Source organism: Adelges cooleyi, unplaced genomic scaffold (genome assembly GCF_023614345.1).
Source record: "Adelges cooleyi isolate 19-005CV unplaced genomic scaffold, UGA_ACOO_1.1 ACOO_flye_CR_arks_rails_tigmint_CR_PRNA_247, whole genome shotgun sequence".
In the NCBI taxonomy this organism is placed as follows: Eukaryota; Metazoa; Arthropoda; class Insecta; order Hemiptera; family Adelgidae; genus Adelges; species Adelges cooleyi.
Window position 1 is genome coordinate 7,510,115 of NW_026095912.1, and position 27,686 is coordinate 7,537,800.

At 33.6% G+C, this 27,686-nt stretch overlaps 1 protein-coding gene across 2 annotated transcripts in view; it reads left to right on the forward strand.

The window, feature by feature from the left end:
• Positions 1-27,686, forward strand: part of LOC126836798 (lysosome-associated membrane glycoprotein 5) — a 37,958-nt gene that overhangs the window by 4,804 nt on the left and 5,468 nt on the right. For both annotated transcript variants that reach the window (XM_050570441.1, XM_050570442.1), the window contains 6 exons: positions 7,671-7,777; positions 12,239-12,353; positions 14,391-14,518; positions 15,008-15,124; positions 18,270-18,357; positions 25,556-25,753. In XM_050570441.1, coding sequence (XP_050426398.1) covers positions 7,671-7,777; positions 12,239-12,353; positions 14,391-14,518; positions 15,008-15,124; positions 18,270-18,357; positions 25,556-25,753 — 753 coding nt within the window. The remainder of the gene's footprint in view (positions 1-7,670; positions 7,778-12,238; positions 12,354-14,390; positions 14,519-15,007; positions 15,125-18,269; positions 18,358-25,555; positions 25,754-27,686) is intronic.

Consider the following 27,686-nt stretch of genomic DNA (forward strand, 5'->3'; position numbering starts at 1 on the left):
AATTATTTATTGCTTAGATATAAAATACTACCAGATAAATTGATAAATATAACCTACCTCTGGTCTAAATAATGTGTTTAATTCCACAGCAAAAAATGTTGGAACAGTATGTCGGGAACTCGAGTCCACCCACAAAACGGCTGTCACGCGTGACCGTAAATTCCGTACGGGAGACCGCAGCAGCATATTTGGACCTCTATGGTTTGACCTGTTGATCGACGGTTATATAATGCTTTTTCGCCACATACCGAGCTCAGGATAGGTTTCCGATCCTCTGTCACACAAGTGGATTTACTGCCCTAATCTTGTTCCTCTATTGGAGTAATTCCCTGTTGCTATTTCGATGTATAATAATTCCTAAAAAGTCCATAGAATCTATAACATAATTCCTCAATGCGTGATTCGTCTAAACGATTTGCCATATCGGTCCATTTCTCAATCATAAGACGCACATTCGTTCTTGTCAAAGGGTGTCGTTTTTAAACCTACCCGTCGCTCTTTACAATTCACTTATACCGAAATAGATTTATGGAAGGGATGTCATTTCGCAAAGTACCTTTTATTCAGCGCTATCGCATCAATCTTATTTAATGCACAACTTTCAATTTCATACACCGCCGTTGATTTTTTTCACATCCAGACCAATATATATTGAAAAATAATTGAAGAGAAAGAAATCCGTAAAAGCATGAAACAGGTTCACTAAAATAATACAAATTTTATTAAACATTTTGCTAGTAAGAAGTGAAAAAAACGTACATAAATGTGTTTGAAAAAGTGCACAAGTTTACATTACAAAAGGGCCGTCGTTAGACGTTTAATTTAGTAGTCCCATAGCACGAGTCACGTTAATAATATTTCCTGTGTACACCATAGGGTTGAAAATTATCTAAATAATTTATCAAGACCGGACGTTAAGTATAATGAAATATTATCAATTAAGCTGCCAGTTAAAGGCTATGTTTTTTAAAACCAATTTAACTATAAGTTAATTGGATAAAACATTGTAAATTTACTTCTTATTGAAATTATTTTGTAGATATTTTTTTATAAAAGCATTACAAATTATTAGTAGAGTTTTGGACGGCCACAGACAACGGTTCGAGGAAAATAAATAATAACCGGCTATTTATTATGACAAATAAATTAAAGACTTAACTCGAGATTGTATTAATTGCTTTTCCGACCGGTTGGTTCAGTTAAATGTATCTTAAAACTTTGTGTTCCGACAATCGTCTGTTAAATGTCGGAAAACGGTCGGCCATGCGAATAAATGTTACTTAGATTTAGTTCGGTCGGTTTTCTCTTCATTGAGCTAAAAACTATATTTTCAAAAACAGTAAGCACCAAATTTTAAAGACCACACGATGGTGGAATGGAATGAAATTTATACAGAACATTCAAGACACAAAAAACTATTCCTTAATCGAATGAATTTTATTTTTTTTGGATCTAAAATTTTTTTTTTAAACAATAATCAAATTTTTTTTCCTCATAATGCATACATAAACTTTTGGAGGCCCAAATGTTGCCATTATTCGTAAGAGAGCTTTTAAAAACAAGCAGATAACTTGGCCTGGCCTTATATTATTTGGATTTGAAGTTAATGTACAATTTTTTTGAAATATAGTGTAAAAGCTTGGTATTGTATAATGTTTTAACATTATACATCAGTTTAAACAAAATTGTTTTAAGTGAATATTCAATTTTTCCAGCCCTCTGATTACCCCTAACCCTTTAAATGACAACGACACACAAGAAGAAAGTTATGACCATATTTTTTAAAAGGTTTTTTTTAAAACTATGTTTTGGTCGTACCTGATTACTGTGGCGATAATGTGGTTATAACGCAAGTATAATACTAATCGGTGTGTACACACTGTACTGTATTGTATTCGACCTTTTTAATATATAATCGTGTACGTTGTGACCGAGTGTGTTATTCCGAGAAACAAGGTAAAAAGGTCCATACCGTCGGTGTAATACACTAAGACCATAACAAATAAAAAAAGCCGTTAACCGGCCAGTAGCTGTGCAACACCGTTGGCTTTATTCAGAGGCGGCTTTGTCAGTCTAAATCGTTTTAAAGGAAACGCCGTTGTATTATCATTGCATTCGGCTAAATAATTGCACGGTGTAACTTGACATAGGTAAAATGCGATTGGGGTCAAAACACGTTGGTGGTGACGGTCAGGAGGGGGGGGGGGTGAGGAGAAGAAAGAATAGCTTTTAAACTTCTTTGCATCACAAAAGAAAAACGCGAGACAAGTTTTATTTATAGGTAAAACCGCTATGAATAACTTCCTCCCTTTTCCGGGTCAAAGTCGATAACGAGCGCAATATAGAAGCGCTGCCGACGATCATAAATAAACGCATTTGTATTATTAAAGTATAGTTGTTACCATTATTTATCCGACTTGTCTGTGGCGTAGCTCGAAATATATTACACTCCCCATAAATAACCAATGCCCGTTAGCTATATTGATTTATTTTTTATTTTTAGCTTACGTTATGGTTTACCTTTATGAAACCTAAATTTATCGGCGTGCACGCCGGTGGTGAAAAAAAAAAAATATTTATAACACAATATTTTTGTGCAGTCGTTTCACTAGTTTTACATTGGTGTGGTTTGTATTTGGGCTATTTTTTGAAAACCCAAAATTGTTGGATAGTTTTGTAGGTACATACTTGATACTTCCGCAAACTATAAATGCCCCTATTTAAATAACCTTAAATAATTAAATATGTAAATTAACCGTGTTTAGAAAATAATCAAAACGATATGGCGATAAAGTATTCAAAAGCTCGTTAGGCTAGCTGGAGGATAAGTATGCAATGTCAACGGCTTAGCACAATGTAATTGACATGGTAAAAATTAAAAAACACTAACAGTGGCGTCATTTCAGTTTTTGAAAGGGTGAGGCTAACGTTTTGACCGGTCCATAAAACTGAAAAAACCCGAAAACCTGAAAAAACGCGAAGCTTCTTATATTGAATTTTTATAAACTTACATTATTTTATGTGGATAATTTTCGGATGTATCCATGTCTTCGATGTTGGTAGGGATTTTGTTTGTACATATATTGTAAAACTAATGAAAATTGTAAAATAGATACAGACAGAAAATATATTATTATTACAAATATTACATTGTATGATTAAAAAAACTTTTTTTTCTCTTACTATCACAGAAGTAAAACACTCGTTCCCCTTGTATTGTTTCAATTTAACCGAGTCTGAATCGTATACGCCTGCGGTACGTTAGAGTGAAGTCGAAACCTTTGCAATTTTAAATTCATGAATTTTACATTTATTTATGTACTTACCGCAAGAGTTTGCAGACTCAATTACCTAAGCATTAGCCTACTCGCCATACTCTGATGAAATTATATGTTAGACCCGTTGCGTACTACGTCAGGCATATTGATGTTTTTAAGTAAATTAAAACTTTGAGTTTGTACTTCCTTAGAATACGGTTTAGTAAATACATTAGTATATAACTTTTAAAAACTGAAAAATTTGTTTACTTTTTTTTTTGAGCTTGCAATAAGCAACGCTTTAGAATCATGTAGCTTCAGCGTTATTTTTCGGCTAACACAATATTATTAAAGGGGTGGGATAGAATACAACAATGTACTGTTTTCAGCTTTTTATGGTCAGCCATCCTTACCCTACACCGAAACGTCTCTCATATCATTGTCAATTACTTCAATCAAAAGAAAAATTCTAGGTCGACCTCCATTTTTTTTCACTACATGTACACGACTCTACCACTTTTGTGTCGTTCTTTTTAGCACATATTCATTTTTGTTTAATTGCGTCTTTGATCTTAAAAATTCCCCGTGCAATTTGCTTTTAATCTTGATAACTACTTGACACTGTTTTTAACTCATTTCGTCATAAAACAGAGCTAATCATTTAATTGTTCAATAACACTAGTTTTCCCTGGTAAAAAAAAACCAACTAACCACTATTTTAAGCTTCGATGCGATTGATACCTGTATTCTATTAACTCGATTTTTCCTAAGTACGAGCTCTATTGTATTTAATATGCCCACCCACATACGGCAAAGGACTATCAGTTGTATGTATTATGTAAATTATATAGGTACTATGTGTATAATGTAGTTTGCAGTTTATGGTAGGTAATTACATTATTTGAAATTCTCTTCAATTCAAAGTGCAAGCTATATTACACAAAATACATTCATTTCGAACAAAAACACTATATTACATGGAATTATTTGCAATTGCATGTACAGTATAACTAACTCCCATAGGACAAAACGTATGTTTACCATTTGGTTCGTTTCTGCATTAAACCGAAATGTATTTACTAACGCTAGACCGTACTCTAAAAGCTCTCGGCGCTATAACCTTAATAATTATTATTACAAAAAAAAATACAATAATTTTATGAAACGATGCAGCGCTTTATTAATGCACTTTGTGTAACAAAGGCGCGAACGAGACGAGGAAAATAAAAAACAGGCCTTTGAATAACGCATTATTGAGCAATAATGCAAATTCAATTACTTTGATTTTTTTTTTGAAGAATCAATTTCATTGCATTTCGCTATTTGCTTTTGGAATTGTATTTCAATGAATTTACGCTTTGCTATCACCACTAACACAAACATCCATTGCTATTATCAGTTTTATTCGTTGATAATTATAAACGCAATAAAACATTTTTGTTAAAAGGCACTCGGGAGGTACTTGTGTAATGCAACTTGCACCCACTTGTCTGATACAAACGGATGTTAATAAAAGCCTATTTTTACTACATAGGGTTTTGTGTGTCATTCCGGGAATTGATGTCGCAATCAAAATAATTATTATGCTCACCACTTGTATCCACAACCTGTATCCATTTGCGTGAATGTTAATTTTTTTATTACAATCGTGAAGTACTTTGGTATACAGTACACGTTATTCTACTTTGTAACAATTTGTATATTATTACACTGATTTCCAACCCCCTTCGCTTTGAGTCTGGCAATAAAATCAGCCCCCGCGCAAATTTAAAGCAAGAAGCTTAAAAAAGAAAATCGAAGACATTTTTTAATGTACCACTTTATTCAGTTAATTTTAATTCAGATTATAGTTTTTGTGGTTTTTAATGTTTATTCTAATTTCATTTTTATCAATAGGTATAGCGGCGACCGCTAATGATTTATATGATAAGTTAGAGAAACGAGAGTAAAATTTTTATAAAACATTAATTACATCATATGCTCCAATATTTAACAATAATCTTAAAACCATATTTTATCCAAACCTGTCCAATAGAGTTTCCACTATGTAAACGCGTAGGAGTTATTATTTTTAGGTGCCAATTAAGAACTTTTAAACTTTAACTTTCCAGGAACCCCTTTAATACGTGATGCGAAACTTTTGAAAACGTATGACTGTGCTGTACCTGTACTTATACTGTTCCGAAATTGGCATCGAAGCGTTTGACAGTGATTAAATTACTTTGGTGTTTACTAGAATCGCTTTGATTCTACTTTGCTAATTTCTTACTATACTGGGTTTTTGTTTGTTTCGCAAATGTTTATCAGTGATAAAATAATGTAAGAAATATCATAATCATCATAATATTATCATTATGTTGTTTTGTTTTGTTGCAAATAATGTTTTATGCGAGGGATGCGTGCTCTGCAGCATATCGGATGGAATTTAGTGTCATTTGTATTCTGTGGAACACCGATATGTGCCTTTTGATGTTCATAATATATTTCAAATATCAGATATCACAAAACGCAGCGCAGCGTGTGTGACTGTGAGCGCCTACCCGAATAAATTATTATACATTGTACCCGTATAACAAATTGTGACATAGTGTGAGCCATAATACATATTGTAGCGCGTATTGTATGCACCATAACATAAATATATATATATATATATATATATATATGTACGAGGATGTATAGGATATAGGATGTTCTTTGTACATTCGCATTGATTTTCCGCCTCCGACAAAATAGGACAGTGGAAATAGGTACACAATGGCTCGAATTTCCTTAATGCGCGCATACACATACATATATCACCACCGCCGCCTTAGGTCAGGTAAAACTAGGAAGTGCTATTTTGCAATGGCAACTTGATAATAATTATATGTGCCACAGACATAACGCCAACGCTCGTACAAAGTTATAACAGTTTAAACTCGACGTTCGTCTATTGTTTGGTGGTTTTCATATAGCGCATATGTAATTGTATTTTGAATTTTTCAATTTGCTTTAAAAATGACACACAAACTTGTAAACGATGTCACTGAAAAAAATTAACACGGGGATAGACTTAATCTCAAGTAGATGATGAACACGATTTTATATTAAAATCAAAATTATCTTTTTTGATTTAATACGTGCCAAAACAGCTTAACCGAAATTTATTGACTTGAAAATAAATAAAATTAGTTTACTATTGTTCGTCAAAACTAGACGTATAACGTCTTTTTATTGGGAACAACATTTTTGAGAATTAGTTTAATCCGAATTTGAAAATAACTGAAATAGACAATTGTGGTTTGCAATAAAATGTAATTTGAAATTTGTGCATTAGTTTGTATCTCATCAGTTGAATCAATAATTTATTATCAAAAGCTCCAGATGGCAAGTTGAATGAATCAATTAAATAAATTTTAATTTATCCCTCCACGATACAGTGACCATAATTATGTTGGCGAATTTTAGCTTCGTCATTCATGAAAGTCCCTGTTATAAAATACCATCTGTTGGAGGATCCCTATAACGTCAGGGGATTAAAGATGATTCTTCGTTTATAATTGAGGATGACTTAAGGGTAATTTGGGCAATTATGGTCCAAATGCCTCAGAGTTTTGACATGATAAGTCATAGAACTTTCATCTTAGAAGTACTAAAAGTCCGGCTGGTTTATGCTTTATGAGTTATTGTGCATGAATCTGCACTAAAATACCCTTCCTAAGAGTCAGTTTCGAGTGTATGGAAAGTGTGTACTTCAGAATATAATGGGTAGTTTCTTATCGGACAATGTCGTCGTTGAGAACAAACAAAAGGGGGGAGACTTGTTAAATTGCCTAACTCTTTTGTTGTTTAACAACAAAGAGAATGGTGGTGACGTTATCTTTCAATTTTTTTTTTCATATTATTTTCACTTTGGGTTAAGAACATCCAGTTAAGGTTTGATACCTCAGTTATCTCACTAAATCAATTCCGACGGTTTTTAATGGAGTAAAAACACTTTTAACTAAGACAAAAAAATCTCAAAAAAAGACAATCAATTCTCAACATTAAATACACTTCAATATATTTTTTTCAATTATTAGAACGTCTTTCGACATTAGGTTTATTCGCGAATTCGTGTGAGTTGTGAGGTTTTTCATTTTTTTTTTAACAATTCTGAATATTTTTAAATATTACTTTTTGTATCTGTATGTGCCGAGCCCGCCCAATTTTGCTTGATTTAAGCAAAACCGTACGTGTGAATAAAACGAAAACCAAGGCCGTGATTTTCCACTTGTAACGTGAAAATACTTAAATGTGTGTACATGTATTAATTCCTAACTTTGATATTTTCCTATTAAAATCAATAACTGAGCTGTTGTTATTATACAAAATTGTATTGTACTATACTGCTATATTGTATTAAATTGTATTTTTCCATTTCTGTTTTAGCGATTGCATTGGTCGATCATTTTCACATCGATCCGGCGAGCGCATTCAAATTAAACGATCACAATGACGAGGAACTACTGTCGCCCGGGTCTTCCTTTCAAAAATTGGTGAGTAAAGGAAGTATAACGCTAATACCATATTTGAAAAATGGTCAAATTGTATAAAAATTAACACTAAAACGCAAAGACTATTTCCGAGATGTCTATCAAACCGATTTCAAAAATGTCTTCTCGCTAAAAGTTTTAATATCTATTCTATGGGCGCTAAAAGACCGATTTTTAATTTTGGTTTTTAAATTTATTTATGTGCTAGTTAACTACTGAGATATAAATAAATCACTCTCACGAGTGCAGTCTTGTCATTGAGTGACTGCGTGTAATGATATCGAACAACAGCTCTCTATATAGCTCGACGGTGTCTTGTAGTACTTTGATAAAGGCGTGTATATAGCCTAATAATGGTTTATTATTGTGACGGAAACGAGTTCTAGCGGGTACTTTGACTTGCTAATTCGGTTTATTTACATCTAAAGCGAAAGAGCTTTTATATTATAGCGTTTGAACTAAAAATCGCGTCGTCCCTATATTGTGTACTACACTCCGGGGGACTTAACGCGAGCAGTTTTAATGTTATTCTTTTCGCTACAGACACAAAAAAAGGTAGAAATGTGGCGGCGAATGAGCTGCTGCAATTTCCATTATATCCGCCAACTTACAAGAGAAACTGGAAACTTGATTAGAATTTAATCTAAATACTGCGGCAAGAGGCGCGGCAGACTAACCGACCGATAAGAGTTTCGCGTCTGTAATGTTTTTGTTTTTTTTTTCCTCTGGGAAATAATAAAACAAACGTTAACGATCAAGTCGATCAACAAAGCCGAGGGAAAACGCTTTTGGGGGCATCATTAGGATTTTTCTCGCGGATGACTGTGTCGTTCTGTTAACCGTGCCCAACGATTGGTATTCACAAAGCGACTGGGTTTTTCATCCCGGGCACATATGTAAATTTCTCCAGTTAATCCCTCGAATAATAAAAAATAAAAACCACACAAACAGCGGATCTCCGACACCCTCGTCGCCTTGTCCTTTGTGTGCGTTCTTTGGTTAAAAACGACGTCGTCGCCGGTCTGTCTGACAGTGCGGTTAAATCCGTGGGTAAATAATTAAATGAAAAATACACGCGTAATAAAACATAATGTAATACTAGCAATATAAAATATGCGCCTGCACGGGACTTTTCGGCGTCGTGTTTTTTCGCCCCTTTAAACAATGTAAACATTGTCGAGCAATGGTACTTTTACCGTATCCTTCCCCCACATACACACACAAAATCCCAAGCGTACCTGTATATTTTTATAAGGACTCCAAAAAGCAAACGTCGTGTGAAATAAAAGAAAACGTCTATAATGTTTATTTTCTTTTCTTTCCGTAGAAGCCGTTTGTATTATTTATAACAACAAATAAATGTTGTTTCAAAAAATTGTTTTTTTTTTTATTAACAAGCACCTAAATTTAATTCTTATTTTTGATATATTATTATCGTTGTGATCGAGCTAAACATTATTATATGGAATATCGCATGATAGTATAGTGTAATAAACGATCATAAAATGTAGGTGTAGGTACATAACAGCGAAAGCCGGAAATGAACATATTATTATAAACAAAGGCTAAAATCGAAGATAATTTTGATCCTTATTTCGAGTTTAATCAAACTTGATTTACCAATAGTATTTACCGCAAAATAAATAACTTCAAACACATAGCAACTATTTCTTACTATATCAGATATTACAGTCTGCCAAAAAGCGTAATTTTCTTTTGTGGGCGTTCAATTAAAAAACACTAAGTAACATTTTCCAAGGGTCATAAATCATATACGTAAATAAAAAAGTAATTATTTTTCTTTATGGACGTGTCATTGCGCATTTCAGCATACATTTTTATGGGTTATTATGAAAAGTTGCAGACATTTTACAACTATAAACTTACAATTAGTATTTCGAATAATATAATATCGTGTAATAATAAATGCTAACAATTACTCTACTCGGCGCTTATCAAATGAACGTCCGACGAATCTCGGTATTTATTAATATTTACCTCTTTTTTTTTACATTATAACCACTAGGGAAACATCGATCAAAAAATATAACCATGCTAAAACAATAACGCTTTGTATAAAATTTAATGGCGTAATAAAAACCTTGAGTTATGAATCTCTAGACCTTAAAAAAATAAATCGCCAACTTTTTAATTATTTCATTTGCTCGGAAGACTGACTTACGGGAATTTTTTTTTACTGTGTATCGATTAATATTGCAAAAAGAATTTATCCGCAGAAGCCTAATGTAATTTTACCACAAGCTTGTCAGTTTTTATAACGCTAAAAGCTTTTTATTGTAAAATATATTATACGATTTTTTTATTATTATTTTTTTTTTTTTACCTATTATATATTATATAATAAACACCCGTTTATGGCTAACGGGTCCGGGGATGAAAATACTACCGCAGCCTCATCGCCTACGAATGATGCTCACACTACACCAGTTATATACTTAACCGTGTCTGGCGCCATTACTTTTGCTCAAAATGCTCGGTATCAAGTTAAAAGCATATTATTGGATTTCGCGACGACGACCGCATTTAAACGAATTATAGGCCGATAATAACGTTGTGTCAACGTTCAAGTGAATATTATTGTGCATAAACACGGCGGTATAGACGCTATAATACAATACTGTTTGCTTTCCCAGCATGGCACTATTAAATTTCCATCGAACCACATCTGGTCTCTGTTAATATTTGTCTTCGCTTTTCGTTTATTCAATATTATGGAAACCAATAAGTCTTAACCCGTCAGCTGTTAATGATATTAGTTATTATGCGCAGTAGTAAGTGCCAAGATTAAAAAATATCAATGGGACAAAGTTTAGGAGCCATACAAAAGATTATTTTTTTTCTCTTCGACCTCATCCTACATCTTATATTTGTATATTAGTGCAGTCGATCAAATGAAAATTCGGCCAATAATTAATGTGGTATGGACGAGGACAGGTGACTGTTGATCACAGTATTGCTATACCGATTTGTGATGGGAATATCCGAATTATGTGGGTTTGATGGATGATCCGTTTTCAGATTAAATTTTGTATTTATCCAAGCTAATCGATCAAATAATGGTTTTAAATTATAACCTAGGTATAGATATGTCGGGTTGTTCGTTACAGTTTTATTACCAAACATGATTTAAACAACAAAAATTCAATTCAATTATCATAGATAATCCATCAAGTCTAGATTAAAATTTGATTCAAAATTTAAAATCCAGCCTTACTGAATACTTGGATATCATTCTTGTTTATACTACCTATGAAGTGCTACTTTTTTTTTGACTTGACTAATTTATATACAAATTGTAAATAAGAATTAAGTATGTCGATTGCTCGTGACCCACAAAATTCATCTTTAATTGTTACAAATGAAGTCTCTTAGAAAAATAAATAATTTTCAGTATACATTTAATACATAACATTTTCAATTTTAACGAACAAAAAACTTATATTACGAACAAATGAAAATATAAACCAACTTTTTTTTAATATTAATTATATTGCTTACACACGGTTATTTCACTCGTTATTAAGAAAATCTTTAAACATTAAATAATTATTTTATTTAAAAATAAAATATTAATTCTGAATTATTTAATTTCGATCTTCAGCTACATTTTTTTTTTTTTTGAGAAAGCTTTACTAGATTATATACTTTACATAGACCGATCAATGTGTTGAGCTTTACAGTCATTAATATTGACATTCTGAGAACATGATATTTATTTTTTTGTTTATTAGCAGAGGGGTACGTAAGGGGACCGTTTCTCACATTATTCTCCCCCATAAAGAAAACCATACCGTCTGCAGCCATCGAATATGGATTTAATTCAGCGATTTACGTAATCGACTTGCTCTGGGGTCGAGTTGACCTTCGGCCCACGGGTATTGTGACAAGATATAAATATATTATTAGTTTTTTTAATTAAAATAAAAGTTTTATTCTTAGAACGAAAATACAGCTTGTCGTGCTAAACCGGTATTATTAGATACATACATCTGTCGGGTGTTGTTCTTGTTGTTGTCGCTGTGTTGCCCGTGACGCAATCCAAGTAATCGTCATCCCTCATAGTTAGACCAACACGCCCCCGTAGGTTGTGCCGCTAAACTTGACCTTACCACATATTATATAAGTAAGGCAAACGATGTATAAAGGAACAACGATACACCCCGGGGCTGTAAATTCAGCTCTCGCGCCCACCATCGGAATTCTTATAAATTATGATAGTCTTGCCCAGCTAATATCGGCTTACATAAGACCCTCGACCCTCATAAAACTGTCTGGTTTGTTGTGGTCATAAGTGTGGGTGCTGGGGCATAAAAACGAAAATTGACATTTAGGATATTATTAAACACCGTTTTGATGTATTTTAACAGCTGTATTGCGCGTTTATGTGTAGTTTGGGTTCAGTGTGATAATACAATTTTTTTTTTTTATTATTATTCATTTCAGAAACACTCTCCGGTCGAGAGTTTGCTAGATCCCGTCTCCATTGCAGACAAAGACGAAACCCAGCGATCGGTCAGGAAGAGCGCCGTGATGTTCAACAAAGCAGACATTACGACAAGTGAGAGCCGCCAGGATTTTACTTTGTGATAATTATTTCACTAAATATTGCAGACGATTTATTTAGATTAATAAATATGTCTGATAGGGTAAAGGTTTGATTTTTAAATCTAGGCGAAATACATCTGGAGATCATACACAATAAATAATGCAGTTTAGATATTTTGTTAGTTATTCAGTTGACAAAAGATTTCAAGAAAATAACCATTTTTCTTTTTAAATTACCACACTTATATTAGAATATCATTGATAATTCACGGGTTGACGTCAAAACAAATCCGATTTCACCAATCGAAAGAGTATGCAAGTTTTCTCAAGTTTTGTAGAAAAGTATTACTATTAAACTGTTTAAAAACGAGACGTTAGGCAATTTCCGTTCGACATGTTACTGTTAAAAAACGTTCATACTTACTAAATGTTTGGCCTTAAATGACCGCAAATACTATACTATGTCATCTCAATTTATAGTACGTTTAATATCCTCTTAAATGAATTGATACTAGACGTATAGTTAAATTGTTCCACTCTCCCTTTCCTAAACCACCTTAATATTCGTATACGTAATGCGTAATGCTTCCACGTGTGCCATTAAGACTTAATGAAAACGCATGTTTCGCAATCAGTAAAATATAATGAGGATGAAAACTAAAAGAATACGGATAATTACATAAGTTTGTAAAAAAAAAAAAAAAGCTAAATTAATCATTCGTAAAAAATATATAAACATAGGTATACATGTAGGTAGGCTGCAGGTGTTAGTTAAGATTAGTAATTAGTTCAGTTTTAGGCGGTACTCATTAGAGGGGCTTAAACAACCCGAGTAGGTCGTTTGAACGAACTCTCAGGTGTATTTTACGGTAACTCGCTCAATTCATTTACTTTGCAATATTAGCCGGAGCAAATTGATCGGCTTAAGACGATCGCAGCACCCTTTTCGAACAAACTAAAACGATTATCGTATCCCCCGATCATTAGTTTTCCCCCGGGATCGACGACCGCGAAAAGTTCCAAACGAGTCTGGCAATTATTTTTTAATGAAACCTAATAGAGCCGAACGAATAAAACGGTAAATTATCCAATAACACGATGCCATTCGAAAATAAACTTTTATAACACACCGTTAAACACCCTCGTGGGACGATTCGGTCGTATCGTGGTAACGATGATATTATTATTATTATTATCAAAAAGTAGTGCCTTTCATAATGATACATTATAGTGTACAATTCGGTGAATTTGATTTCACAATTTCTCGAATCTCTAACGATTAAACGACAACCGGGTAAAATAATAATATTTTCGAAAATGTATTGTATCCCCAAAAACAGCCCGCTTAACGGGAACAGGTATTGTTCGTTGTTGGCCAATGAAATATATAGGTACTATTAAGTCAACCGTCATTCGCTCCTACCGGATTGCGTTTGTACTCTGCAGGCAACGACGCCGCAGTTATTGTTTTTACTTTCATTATTATTATTATTATTACTTTGGGAGTTAACGCCAGACGTCCCGGGAAAAACCAAACAATATTAATATACGCTTAATCGGATTTTCCACCAAAACGCAGTGATGTAAAACAATATTTTATATACGGTCCGTCGATCCACCCCCAAACACTGCAGTAACGTACCTACATTATAAAATCACAGATAACATTACAGATGCTTGATAAAATTCCTTTGATCACACTGTAGAACAGAAGGATTATTTTTTTGGTCATGCTGATCTGAGATTATTAAAGTTTGTTTACATTTTTAGATTTTTTAGAGTGCATTTTCTGGTTTTATTTGATCTGTGATAATATCGTGTATCTGCTATATCATAAAAAAGTTAAGTTAACGTCGCGCGTTGCATTAATATAGTATAGTTATGTTTATAGTTTTTTAATGTAAAATATCACAACGCTGTAAGCATTCCGTCACGGTTATTGTTATTATTGCTATTATTATCGTCGTCGTCACAAAGCGTGCATTATCTTTATATTACAAACAAAAGGGATTACCGGCGAGGCACTAATTTCTGGTCCATTGTTTTCCAGCGACTCAACCGAGTAATATTGTAGCGTCGCTTTTCCGGTTGAACGAAGAAGAGGGCACCACCTGCATCCTGCTCAGGGTAGACGCCGTCATAGAAGTGAAATTCAAAACAAAACTCGGCTCCGAAGACGTAAGTGCATAACTATATTAATTAAGTTTTGTACGGTAACAGCATCGAGTGAGATGCCTGTGAAGGCAGTGATGACAACGAAGAAATTAATGAAAACTCTTATCGACGATAAAATGATTGGAATGACAATGTAAATTAATTTATCCTCCAAGTCTAAAAACGACGTTTCTTAAAAATGCTTTCATCGTTTATACGTCTAATACAAATATTTTATTTGTTTATGCGATTTTGTACCACTGTAAACATATTTTCATTAAAAATGTCAAACGCCCGTGCGTCGGTCCTACTTGTTTTCCATTTAAAGATAAGATTTCAATAATAATTAAAGCTATATTAAGTTTAATCAATTTTTATATCTATCCGTTCAATAAAACGAGATTAGGTTTATCATGCAATCCTCCATGTACAAGATTATCAATCATAATTCCATCGATCAGTTATTCGATCAGTTTAATATTGCGTTTATTGATTTTATACTTTGATTCGCAGCAAACCGACCTGTATGTTCCTGATGACGCCGAAGTCAGCGGAGACTGCAGCAACGAGGACGATGCCACGCTAATACTCAAATGGAAAAATTTTGTATTCACTTGGTACTTCACAAAGGTAATGGTGGACTATTAAAAAATAAACAAACACGCATTCGGTATGCGTGTTAACCTCATTTATTGTAATACCACTTTTGCGGACAATGTCGGTTGTGTAGACTAGACACAAGGTTACACGACATTCGTTTTAAAAACTTTTGTCCAAAAATGGTTTTCAAAAAATTTTTATGACACACTAGTCGAGTAGTCAACAGTTCATACAACGTAACATTAATACTTTCAAACTGCGTTTTTTTCGTGTGAGCACGTGTTTTCTTGACTTCATCGAGCTTAAGACTTTTGAGATATACACCTAATAAAAAATATCAATTTTTTTTTAAATTAAAAATATATTGTTTCGGTTTTGCTACATTTTTCAGTCTATTGAAAAACAATAAAAACGAAAACCATTAGCGAGTTGCGTTTTGACGAAATTAAATATTTATAACAGAATGCGCACGAATAGCCATCGATAGGTTCATCATTATTTTAGGTTCAGTGGCCGATAGCAATCGGTGTAGGCTTCCATATACGCCCACGTGTGTACTTGGATTTATTGACAACTATATTGTGATGCTAATTAATGTTGCAAGTGGTTTTCAACTGATGTACTACATTTGGCAGAGTATTTCAATGAAGTGGTAGTACCTCGCTGTGCAGGGTGAAACCGAAATCTTTGTGTTTGAAATCCTCAGCTGCCGCTCATTACTTACCCACTAATTTTCTTTAGATCATGTGCCGTTACTCTTGTAGTATTTTATGTGATATCAATTTGGTCGTGCGTTGCATTTACCTCAAGTAAATTAATAACTTTGCGTTTATAGTTTTCCTTTATCATTGTCCCTATATATTTCCACTCGAATATTTTTTGCTTGCCGCCGCGCATTTCAAACTGGGTTTCGTGGTTAAATTTAAATTTCAGAGCATTCGCTTAAAAATATAATTTAAAACCTTCACACCAGCCTTCCTCGTATTATTCTCAATTACTTCTGAAAATCCTTTTCTAGGTCGTACTTTACCTTTTTTCCTGTTCACGAATTTCGCCATTACTCATATTTTTTGGTTTTTATGTTCCTCTATTTTATACCATGTCAAATCTTCTCAATTTATTATCTTTTATTATACCAGTTAGTTGTATTTTTTAGCTACCTATTTCATACATATTCATGAAATTTATTCATTCCTTTTGTAATACTTGACAAATCGTTTGTTTTCTTGTGTGTATTGACTAATGTTTTGTGCTACATAACAGCACTGCCGCTTTCGCATTAATTTCTTTACTCTTATCATTTTATCATTAACCTTTTTAATGGTTTGTCTCTCTTTAAAGTTAAACTCGTTTTTGTTAATTCTTAATATTTTAAATCTCTTAATTGTGCCTTTATTACTTACTCGTATCGCATAATATGTTCAGTTTTTGGAGGTCGTTTGTGTTACTGACGTTTAATTTTAATTATTGTTTGTGCTGTGCATAATATTTCTGATAACACGTCTAGCTTTAGAATTTATAATTATCAAAGCGCAGACGGCTACCGTAATAGCATTTATATCTAAAAGCATCATAGTGACGCTCTTTGCCTGGACTCGTGTGCTTTGATGATTCCGCCAAACAGAGCATTTCCGTTAATTATTAATAATTATAATTTTGACAGCCCAACGTTTGTGTGTGAATTCAATATCCTTTGTACAATCCAGACGTAATTATAGGAACTGATCAATATTATCATAACGTACATTTCTCGTTACTTCCACGACCGTTTTAATTGGCCGAACCGTTGCGAGTTGCTAGCTATAGGCATTAATTATTATTATTGAAACACTTTTGAGTGAGATGCATTAACCGTTGGCGCTACATTCAAAATAGCACTACTGAGTGGGCCTAATAAAGCATTTCGAATGATCACACAACATTATTTTCACCGACAAATAAAGTATGTTTCATTGGTCTATCCACAGAAATGTATATGCGTTGCAACTAGTTTAAAAGTATTTTATCGATTGAGTGCCACAACCCGATCCGGTCATGTAACTAAAGCAAGCAACGAAGCTGTTAATTTCCTAACTACCTGCTAGACTATATCTCCTACTCTGATAAAATTCCCGAGTTTAATTTCGACGATTCTCGCTTTCACTTGATCCGACAACCTTCTAATTTTCCACCATTCGTTAAATGTTTTATTCAATAGCATACTTTCTAGAGTTTTAGGATTATACACCCATGCTGCATTTCTAAATCGAATTTAACCGCCTCGGTACGAGCACGTGATCTTGCATTTTGATGTAGACACATTAAAATGTGCTCTACTTCGAATACCGCGCGCTGTATATTATTTGCTTTACGCTATTCGACATAGCACGTCAGCCAATCGTTTTTTTTTTGTTTAGCTGTCATTGTTGTTTATTAGAATAAACAGCGAATTTTAAAACGTTCTTTGTTTGCTCGGGTTGGCACACTCCATTCCTCTCCCTTGTACGATGCGTATCTGGGAGAAAAAACACCAAGACACCAGACAATCGCCGAGAAGAATAATATTATTTCGTCGTCACCGCACGCGCTTTTCACTATAATGGATGACGTTGTGTCGAGAGACAACAACACTGCTGTGTTTGTACACATTGTACGAATTGTGCGTCAAACAAGCACACCGAATTATGTACTTAAGCGGCAACCTCGAAATTGCGTCCCTTCGTTGGTATTCCGTTTGTATTTTTTTTTCTTTTTGTAACAAAGACGTTTTAATTTCACCACCGTTGATTCTGCGAAAATATTTTATGAAATGCGAATAAGGTGACACATATTTTATCAACTGGGAATATTGTCATAACGGGATTAAACGGTCGCGCGAAAACCAACGCTGTTTATACTGAGAAAACGAATAATGACAGATTTTGCCATTGTTCTCGATCCGCAGCACCCTGCTGCGAAACCCGCAGTGCATGATTATTAAAAAAAAAAAACATTTAATTTATAATCAAAACGAGGCGAATAATTTCGTGTCCCAGTACAGACCGAACACAATTTAGCTGTTATAGTTTTGTGCTTCCGACCCGTTTAACTCGATTTGGCCAGTAATTTGCGACCGCAGTAGTCGACTTGTTGTCCCGACCCAGAAACTATTTCCGGTAAATTACTATACCGGTGCTTTACTCTGTTTTGTTTGCAGACGTTGGGCGGCGAGAGATGGTTCGTTAAGGCTTTGGAACTGGAGATCAACACGGCCGACAAACATTTCGAACATATCAAGACCAGAGGTAAGATACGTGATGAATTAACGTTGTTTTTTTCTTTGCCGTTTTTCCGACATGCACGTCCCATCGGGACTGAGATTCCGCAAAGAGAACCGGATGAACCCTTAAGCCCAATTGCATCCGACCTCGTGGGTGTTTCTGTGGAAGCCCGTGATTTTGCTCTCCAAAGTCTAAACGTATAAACCTGTCAGAAACCTCCCGGCTCAGAGGGCGGCTATTTACAGAATCACATAAATTTGAATGATGAATATTATGTCTGAAGCACTAATCTCGTGAGCATATTATAGTCCGCTCATACCAGCATCCTCTTGGGTATTCTATGTATAGTTCTTTCCAATATTGATACAAATAGTTATAAAAAATTAATTAGTTTAACACCCATCTGACTGGATATTGTTTAATTTATAAAACAAAATGTGATAATAACAATTTAAACAATAATTAAAAATAAAAATGTTTTAGAATTAAAACTAAGAACATCTATAAAATTGTGCTTTTAGTTAAATAAAGTACCATATATTAATTAAAATAATTTTAGCCTCAAAAAGTAAATGAAAAGGTATTGTTTTTACAATAATAAGTTTTAATTTTAATTTGTTTGTGACGGCATGATATCTTCTAAACCTTTGAACCGATTTCTTCATGAAGCAAGTCTATAGATCATTAATAGATATAAAGGCGCTTTATTGAGCCAAAATTTAAAACGTCACCTCTTTCCTTTTAAAATCGAGAAAAACAACAAAAAAATGACATATTTTTCAACTTAAAACTATGGTGTGTTATAAGTCTTTTATAAAATTAGTCAATCTAGTTCTAAATCAGTATGTAATATTTTTTTTACAAGAAACTACCGTTAAACGGCGATAAACCAAAAAAAATACCATAATTCTTTTTCCCTAAAAAGGGTAAAAACGTTTTCTTTTTTTCTCTTTTTCTAGTGATTTTATCATAATTCCTAAAACCTTTGACCTCGTCGATCTCACTGTGATGGCTTTTATATTTACATAAATTTAAATATTACATAAGTTAAGTTTTTTATATCTAACTTAAATAGTATAAAAATTATTAATATTACAATGGTTGTTTAGCTTTTAATTTGTTGTAATAAAAAATTGTATGTATGAATATTGAAGACATCGGTATGGATACGTTTGTTTAGCTTAATATTTAGCTAAACAAATATGGATAAGTATTAAAGAAATGTATACTATAAAGATGCCGTTTTGATATGAAAACTGAGGTAAAAAATAATAACAAACTTTTATTTTAAAAATGGTTGTGTTCCGATTTATATTTTATAAAATATTATAAAAGTTTTGTTCTAGAATTATAATTATTTCGAAAAACTGTAACTATAAAACCAAGTTTCGTGGGAAATTTTATTTCAAAACTTATGGTTGTAACTTTTAAATTAAAACTAATTGCGAATTTTCAAACAAATCTTAGTTGTAATCCTTTTTTAAACTTTAGTACGGATTTTGTTCGTCAATCATTCCTTTAGTCTTCTCGTTGAATTCCTTAGATAAAAACGCCGACCGGTCACCGTGGCTTAACTCTGCTTTACGCGAAAATAATGGTTCGACGGTTTATTAGCATGGTAAGGTATTTAAATACTAAAACGTGGGTAGAACGAAGAGATAATTCTCAGGAAAAGTTTTTCCCTTCAAAGACCGAAAAAGTTTGCCTTTAGAATTTCCGGTTTTTCTTTTTTTATTTCGTTTTAACACCGGCGAAGTTCACCGATTCGAATAAATGCGCAATATCCGTCATTTCATAATTTCTCGGTCCATTTTAATGTGGTCAAATAATAATTTCTTCCAGACGGTTAGCCGAGTTCGTTTTAAAACCGAATTAATAATTCAAACCGTCAGAAAGTTTTCATCGACGACCCGGCGGCGCATTGTATAGGCAATATTACCACTCGAATGCGTTGCAGACGATTTATTTTGTATTTTATATAGTTTTAAATAGCTTATTTTCACAAATCAACAAAAAAAAATGTATTATTTTGGGTTTTTTATTTTAAAAAAAAATTCTCTGGAGACCCAAAAGCTGACGTATGCATAGTGTACTTTTTTGGAGGATAATATATTAACATTTTATAAACTATACAATTAATTTTAATACATTTTTGCATATTTCGTTTCACATAAGACCTACAGGTACCATATTATGTGACACAAGAAAATATATATACACACTTAAAATACCCATAACATGTGAAAATTCAAAATTGTACTTTCTTGCTTTTAGCTTTCAACGCTGAATTTACTCAGAGACTGCACGAATAACAATTGTATAATTATAATTGTGTAATATGTATACACAGATGTATCAAGTAAAAACAGGGTACCTTAGGTTTTAAAATCCTTTTAAAAAAAAATGTATTTACTATACATGTTGCATGAAAATCAAGACAATAATAGAAGACAAATATTGTTAATTAAGCTTTTCAAGTCTGCCAGCATATATGTTAAAAGTGAGTGAAGTAAAATCAAAAAAGGCCTAATTAACATCACTAAGGAGAAATTATGTGAAACAACCCACGTTGTAAATATTTCGTTGTCGTGAAAATATTTAATAAAAATTTATCGTGTTCGGCTGTAATAATTAAGTTCAACGACCAAATGAGCAAAGTACTAAAATATTAAAAGTGAATAAATAACCAAACCACGAGGCTATTATAATACATATTACATTATTCATGATTTTTTCCACTTATGATTATGACTAATGACATAATAAAAAGTTACAATCCTAAATTTAGAGTTTTCAAAAAAAGGTTTATCTACCAATATATTTTTTTCATCCATTATATAAAACATTAATTTTAACAGTTTCATTGTCAAAATACTTTTTAGGCCTTTTTTTAAAAAAATAATTTTTTGTATAATTTTTAATTTTAGTTCTGGCGTGATGAAACAAAAACGTATTGTTACATACTGTACGTTAAATTAATTATCACAGCAAAACTTAAAAATGCATGTAAAATAAAACGAATTCATTAAGTGCCAATATTAATAAAAAAAAAATGTTTTTCTTTGCGTTCAATTGTTGTTAGTAGTGTTACCAAAATCGTTTTAGCACTGTAAACTGCAATCGTCTCGGATTGGATTATATTTCGTTTAAAAGACAAATGCCACTAAACTCGTTTCAAAAATGGACCGATTAAATTAATTAAAAAAAAAAAAAAAACGATGCCGTCTATAATGGAATTGTGTTATTCGTTTTCATTTTATTTAATCTCCCCCCCCCCCCACCAATTTTTTTTTTATCTTTATTGAAATTTAATTTGCTTCTAGCTCTTAATCAAGTTTCTTTTCGTTTCCCCTTCGGTATTAATATTTGCGTCTCGTCCTTTGCCCTTTTTACTGGGATCACGTTGTACGAGTTAAAAAAAAAAAAAAGAAACAACTGTGGTCTTTGAACAAATAAGATTATCTACGGTTCCGGGAAAAAAAGTTTTTAATTCGGTTATCTTTCCGGCCGGTTGTGTTTTTCTTATAATTTCGTGTACTCTCGCCAGCTTGTCCCCAAAACTCGATTTACTTACCTTTGGCGATCTGTTGTCACGGCATTATACAAATATCATTAGCGACAGACGCCCTCCACCCCTCTGCCGCCCCGGTCCGATATTCTCGTTTATTGTAATTAGTATCGTATTGTTTTTTTTTCTCGCACCCCACCCACTCCCCTCGTCGTCGAGAAACATAAAACAAGCGATCGTCGAAACGATAATAATTTACATTTAGATTACATTTAAATTTCTAATACCCGTCCGAAGAGCAAGCAGATATCCTCACCCCCTCCGTCTAGAGTGTTAAGCGCCCCATCTTAGCAGCACATTCGAATAACATTGAAATAACCCTTAGGACACCCCTCTCGTCGCCGGCCCCCCCGCAGGTTGACAAATTAATGAACGCTTTCCCTTTCTTGTCACCTCCAGCCCGACTCGGCCGGCACTTACGCCCACGTTTGGTGTGATCCGTATTGTGTAAATTGTATAGGTCCCTTTTTTATTTTTTTTTAACGTTTTACCCTTTTTGCGCACCATACCATATCCGTTTGGGCTTGCGACCACATAATGTAATAAATTCGCCTAACCGCTAGACGTGCCCCGCTGGGGTGGTTTCACACCCTCGTTGAATCACATACACACATTGTATGCATAACATACAATAATACTATCGCTGTTATCGTTCGTTGCATTAAGGTGTGGTCGTGGTGAAAAAGTGTTATTATTATCACTGATTAAAAATGTTTTACTTTTTATTTATTTCCTTACAAATTAGAGATATTTTTGGAGGTACGCTGATAATAACCTAACCTGATTTTACAGTAATAGTTATGTTATTATTAGTTTCTAGTTAGAATAACTCCAAAACAGTGTTAATCTACAAAAACTGATGTTATATTTTGAACCATTACCATTATCTTAGTTTTTTCAAATTCGGTTTATTTAAAATTATTTCTATAATTTTTTTTTTAATATTATGCGATTTTATAATTTTGCGTACCTACTAAAATGTGTTGTACTGATAAAATACCCACTAGTCAATTTTGAACACTTAAATTTGGAAACTTCAAAATCAAAACTAACACAAGCGTAAAATTAATTGGAAAACAATTTAATTAAAAAATTTATTTATTTTCTCAGGAGGTTTTTTTTTAGTGAATCTACGTGGGACACGTGTTTTGTGATTAATTTAGGTGAACTCGCTCTATGATGTTTAACGCCTACTGTGGATTTTTTTAAGACATTTCTATGTACATTGTTTTTCCTCTTATGTTCGTTTCGAAGACGGCTGATTATTGTTGGCAAACAATACAGTTATTCTTATTGTATTATTTTTGTTCCAATTCGCCAGTTTCGAATCGCCAAGCGTTTTGTCTTTGGTTTTTTTTTACACCGAAGAAAGGTCAGGGGAAATTGTCCAAATAACATTGTCCAGTTTCATGTCGTACGAGTAAACATAACTTTGTAATATGTTTGGACCATTTATACAGTTCTAACGCAATTATTTTGTCATTCTCGTTGGGCTTACGCTGCGGTTTTTATGGGATCCGTAATTAAGTTTTCGGATGGATTCGTTTGTCCCTCAACGACGGTATACCTATATAGCCCTACTGGAGCCGGACGGCATGATCCTTTTATAAGCTACTTTAGCTGTCGGTCAACAAATTATTCGTCCCTCTTTACAAAAAAAGAAGAAGTAAACGATCGATCGACGCCAATAAAAACTATACTGTTGGACGTTATTTAAAAAAAAAAAACGCAAACCGAGTAAAACCCGTATTGTAGGCCTTTTTAGTACCATATAAACGTGGGCATCGGCCAGAGTCTGTCCAAACATCACCTGTCGGTTAGATTACAGAAGACAATAATATATATCACGTAGTAGATAGTAAACGATGACGTACAGAAGACCACACCCTTAACAAAGATGCGCCGGAAAAGATAAAACGACAACATAATAATAGTAGGAAATATATAATACAGCGAAAACGATAACAAAGGATGTGTGCCGATGGTATTATGTTATAATCCCTTGTACAACATTTGTGTTTATTTTTCTTCCTGTACGATAAGGCCTGTGTATTATCATCTGTTCTTTTATTACCAACATCCGCTATTGGTTAAATAATGAAATAAATTATTAATGACCCAACCGCAACGTGTCGGTATTATCTACATAATATAGTAGATTGTTTTTTTGTTTTTAAAGAGATCATTTCTTTTTTATACAAAAAATTATAATATAATTTACATAAATACCTCAATGTAATAATTGAAATTAATAAATGCAATAGAAAGCTTTGACTGGAGCGTGATTTTATTAATTGGCTTAAAACCATAAATGGTCAAAGTGTCTTGAAACGTTTAACGGTACAAAAACAGCTTTTAAAATTACGTTTAAAAGTTTGAATTATTGATTTTAATTAAGCAGCACTTAAACAATATTAACCAACTAACGAAAATGAATATTTATTATACACAAAACTAAGAAAGTAACGAACATAATATTATATTAGCACAATTAAATAAAACAATCAGATTAGATTTAAAGTTTATTTCTAAATGGTCAGTATTCTGTTTCGAAACATTTGCTCAACATCCTTTGCAACAATAGTTCGGTAAAATTGTTTTAAAAGTTAAAAATTAAGGGCGCTATAAAACTGTGCAAAAAGAATAACTGCAAAATGTCGGGAACACGCACACGGTGTCAGGATAAGCACTGATAGTTCTAAGCGCTGACTTTTCTATTTATTTTGTCAAAACTTTTCATTTCTCCGATTTATATCACACAAGCGAGGTCACACACCTTATTACTTTCCTTTTATACTTTTTCGCATCATGTATGTATCCACTCAACGCACCTCCGTCTCCATTAATAACAACCATTCATTTTTTCTTCTTTCGCTTTTCTTTACACCACTTATTTTCTTTGACAGCTGATACTCCATTTTACTTGTATTTCTTTAAAAACGCTCAATCGTAAAATGCCGTTTTTTTTTTGCAAACTTCCTCTCAGTCCTTTTAATTATGTTTCTACTGGTCGCTCACACATTTTTACTAGCCATCGAATAGTGTTTTCTCAATTTTTTAATGAGACTTTGAAATCGATTTTTTAATGAAAAGAGTAATATTAGAACACCCGATAGAGCCGATGGACGTGGGTTTATCACGCGACAACCGTAGGTGTAATAGCGTTGTATTTGTAACAAAACACTTTATACAGTACTAAACGTCAATATTATTATCTGTTATAAAAAACACCGTGTTTCAAGTGTTAATTTGACACGAGTATGTCTTATGTCTATCGAAAATTTGCGCCACGCGTCATAAGTTTGTTTTAACCTAACCTGAATTTGTGACATTAAGAGAACAGCGATGATCAAGTGATAGGGGGGAGAGGGGAATAGAACGAGAATAGAGGACAGGGGTGGATAATAGAATAGGGGAAGGTAAAACAGAAAGTGGGGGGGGAGAAAGCAATACATTTTTATTTCGAATTATAATAGATAGAGTGATGAGTTGGAGACTGTAGATAGAGCGAGGGGATGAAAATGAACCTGAACACGTATTTGATGTGACAGGGCGCGGTTCATCTGTTATATTAAAATTCCTTCTTATAAGACATATTCGTGATTCAACGTTTCAGGAGAAAATTGATTGGTGTTTATCTTATTTTCTCCACAGACAAGATCGTGAGATTGTCGACGACAAGCAGCTACAGCGCACTGTTGTTCATGACGCCGGTCGGCCAATCTTATTCGTGTCAAAAGGAAATCAGCGTTGTGCTCAGCGACCAGAACGTGCCCACGATAAAAGGCTACGTGTTGCTAAGGGCCTTCACCGTGCAACCGTTTATATTCAAAAACGACGAATTCGGTCCAGGTGAGTTACACTCAGCACATTATGGTACTATACTCAAACCGTTTGTCCGTCGGATTTTTTTTTTAAATACAATAATCAATTCATTCGCGGGTGCGGTTATGATGACGTGCGCCAACCCCGCTGAGTCCTATATAGTTTTTCTAGAAAAAAAAAAAAAATTATAATATTTCATACATTATACGAACAGCTGTCGCTTTCAATCCTTGGAGCTGTGAGTGTACAACGCCTACGCTTTTCGTTTTGCGAACTCACCGGCTAGCGTTACAAAAAAAAAAGAAAAGAAACGATGGGTGTGTGGGGGAGAGGAGAGAAATAAACGCCTCCGCATCGAATCAAAAAAATATAAAAAAACAGTAAAAGTTGTGAGTTCCGACAAAAGCGCAAAACTTTAGTTGTTAAGCAATTCCGGACGTCACGAATTTCGTGTCGTATTCAGCGATCCCGGAAATGAACTCTTGGCAAAAAGGTCGGTAATATTAGTTTATTTCCTTATTCGAAACGGCAGCGAGTCCCATAAATGTAAGGACGGCGGTGTACATTTGTATTATGCGTTTCACCATAAACGATTTACGCCGGGGGAAAAAGCAAAACCGTTTGATTGGAAAACTTATCTCGACACGAATGATCATGTTATAGTCACAAAAACGGAAACGAATCGAGTTTTTAAAGTAAATACTTGAAGATAACTTGACTCTTGAGTCAATCGACATCGTGTTTCAGATGCTGTAAGAAACAACAAATCGTCCACTTACCTTTAATGGTCGCTTTAAGGGGATTGCCTGCGGTCTGTTGTTTTGACGTTTTAGACCAAAAAGCCAGACGAAATTTTGGCTACTTAGAATGTGCCGATTTAAATTTCGTAAAGATATACGATTTCTTTGGCAACTTAACTAGGTTATAAGAGAGCCGATTTTCATTTAAAAATGTCAGTTTCTTGTAATTAAGTAGAATAGAATGGTCCTATACGAGGTAGCTCTAGACAAAGATAACAAATCGATTAAAATGTTGGTAGTGTTATGAAATTGATTAGGTTAGAGAAAGGAAGAATTCACAACTGAAAGGTAATGGAATAGAATATGAGTTATAACATGAAAGAATGGTATGAGTAAAATGTGACGTTTTATTTTTAAGAAGTTGAACAGACATCAGACGCCATGGGGTGGGAAAATATGGCAAGTAGTAATATTCAATAACCGAGTTAATATAGCTTAGATTATTATTCTACTGTGCCGCCTTTCATAAACGCCGGTTGGGATATAAAACGCGACAGTTAATTAAAAGGCCTACGACGTTTAATAATGTTTTTTGGTCGTATAACGTTAATTAACTCCTAACGTTGATCCGACTCCCTCTAAAAGCGCTTTATACATCAATCGCAACACGTTGGAGACATTTCGCTCGAGTCATCGAGTAAGTGAAAAATAACACAAGGCGCAGTAGTAGTAAGAATAATGGTGCGGAAACGAAGAAAATAGTCAAAGACAGTTGAGGGTTTTTCCGTAGACCATATTGATTGCAGATTGAAGTATAACAAGCGAAAAAAAAAATTAGAAATATTTAGTGAAAAATACTAAGACTAAGCTTTAAAAAATAAACTACTATTATAGGTGAATTACGTACAGCCAGGCTGGGACTGGATTTAATTTGTAGGACTATAAAATAAAGCGACGGAATAAGCCGATTAATATTGTTAATGGATGTTTAACATCATGCCGGCAATTGGTTCACTCGGGGCACTGACGTTTTCGCGGAAATTCCACTTAGGTCGCATGCTGGGGACGTGAAACTTAATAAGATTATTTCAATAATCCAAAGACCGGATGGGTGGTATTCTCTATGGACTATATTTATTGAGGAGTTACCGTCGTTCGAGTAGCTCTTTACACGCAGTAATAATATTCACCCGTCGTGTCGTCATAATAATGTTATAACC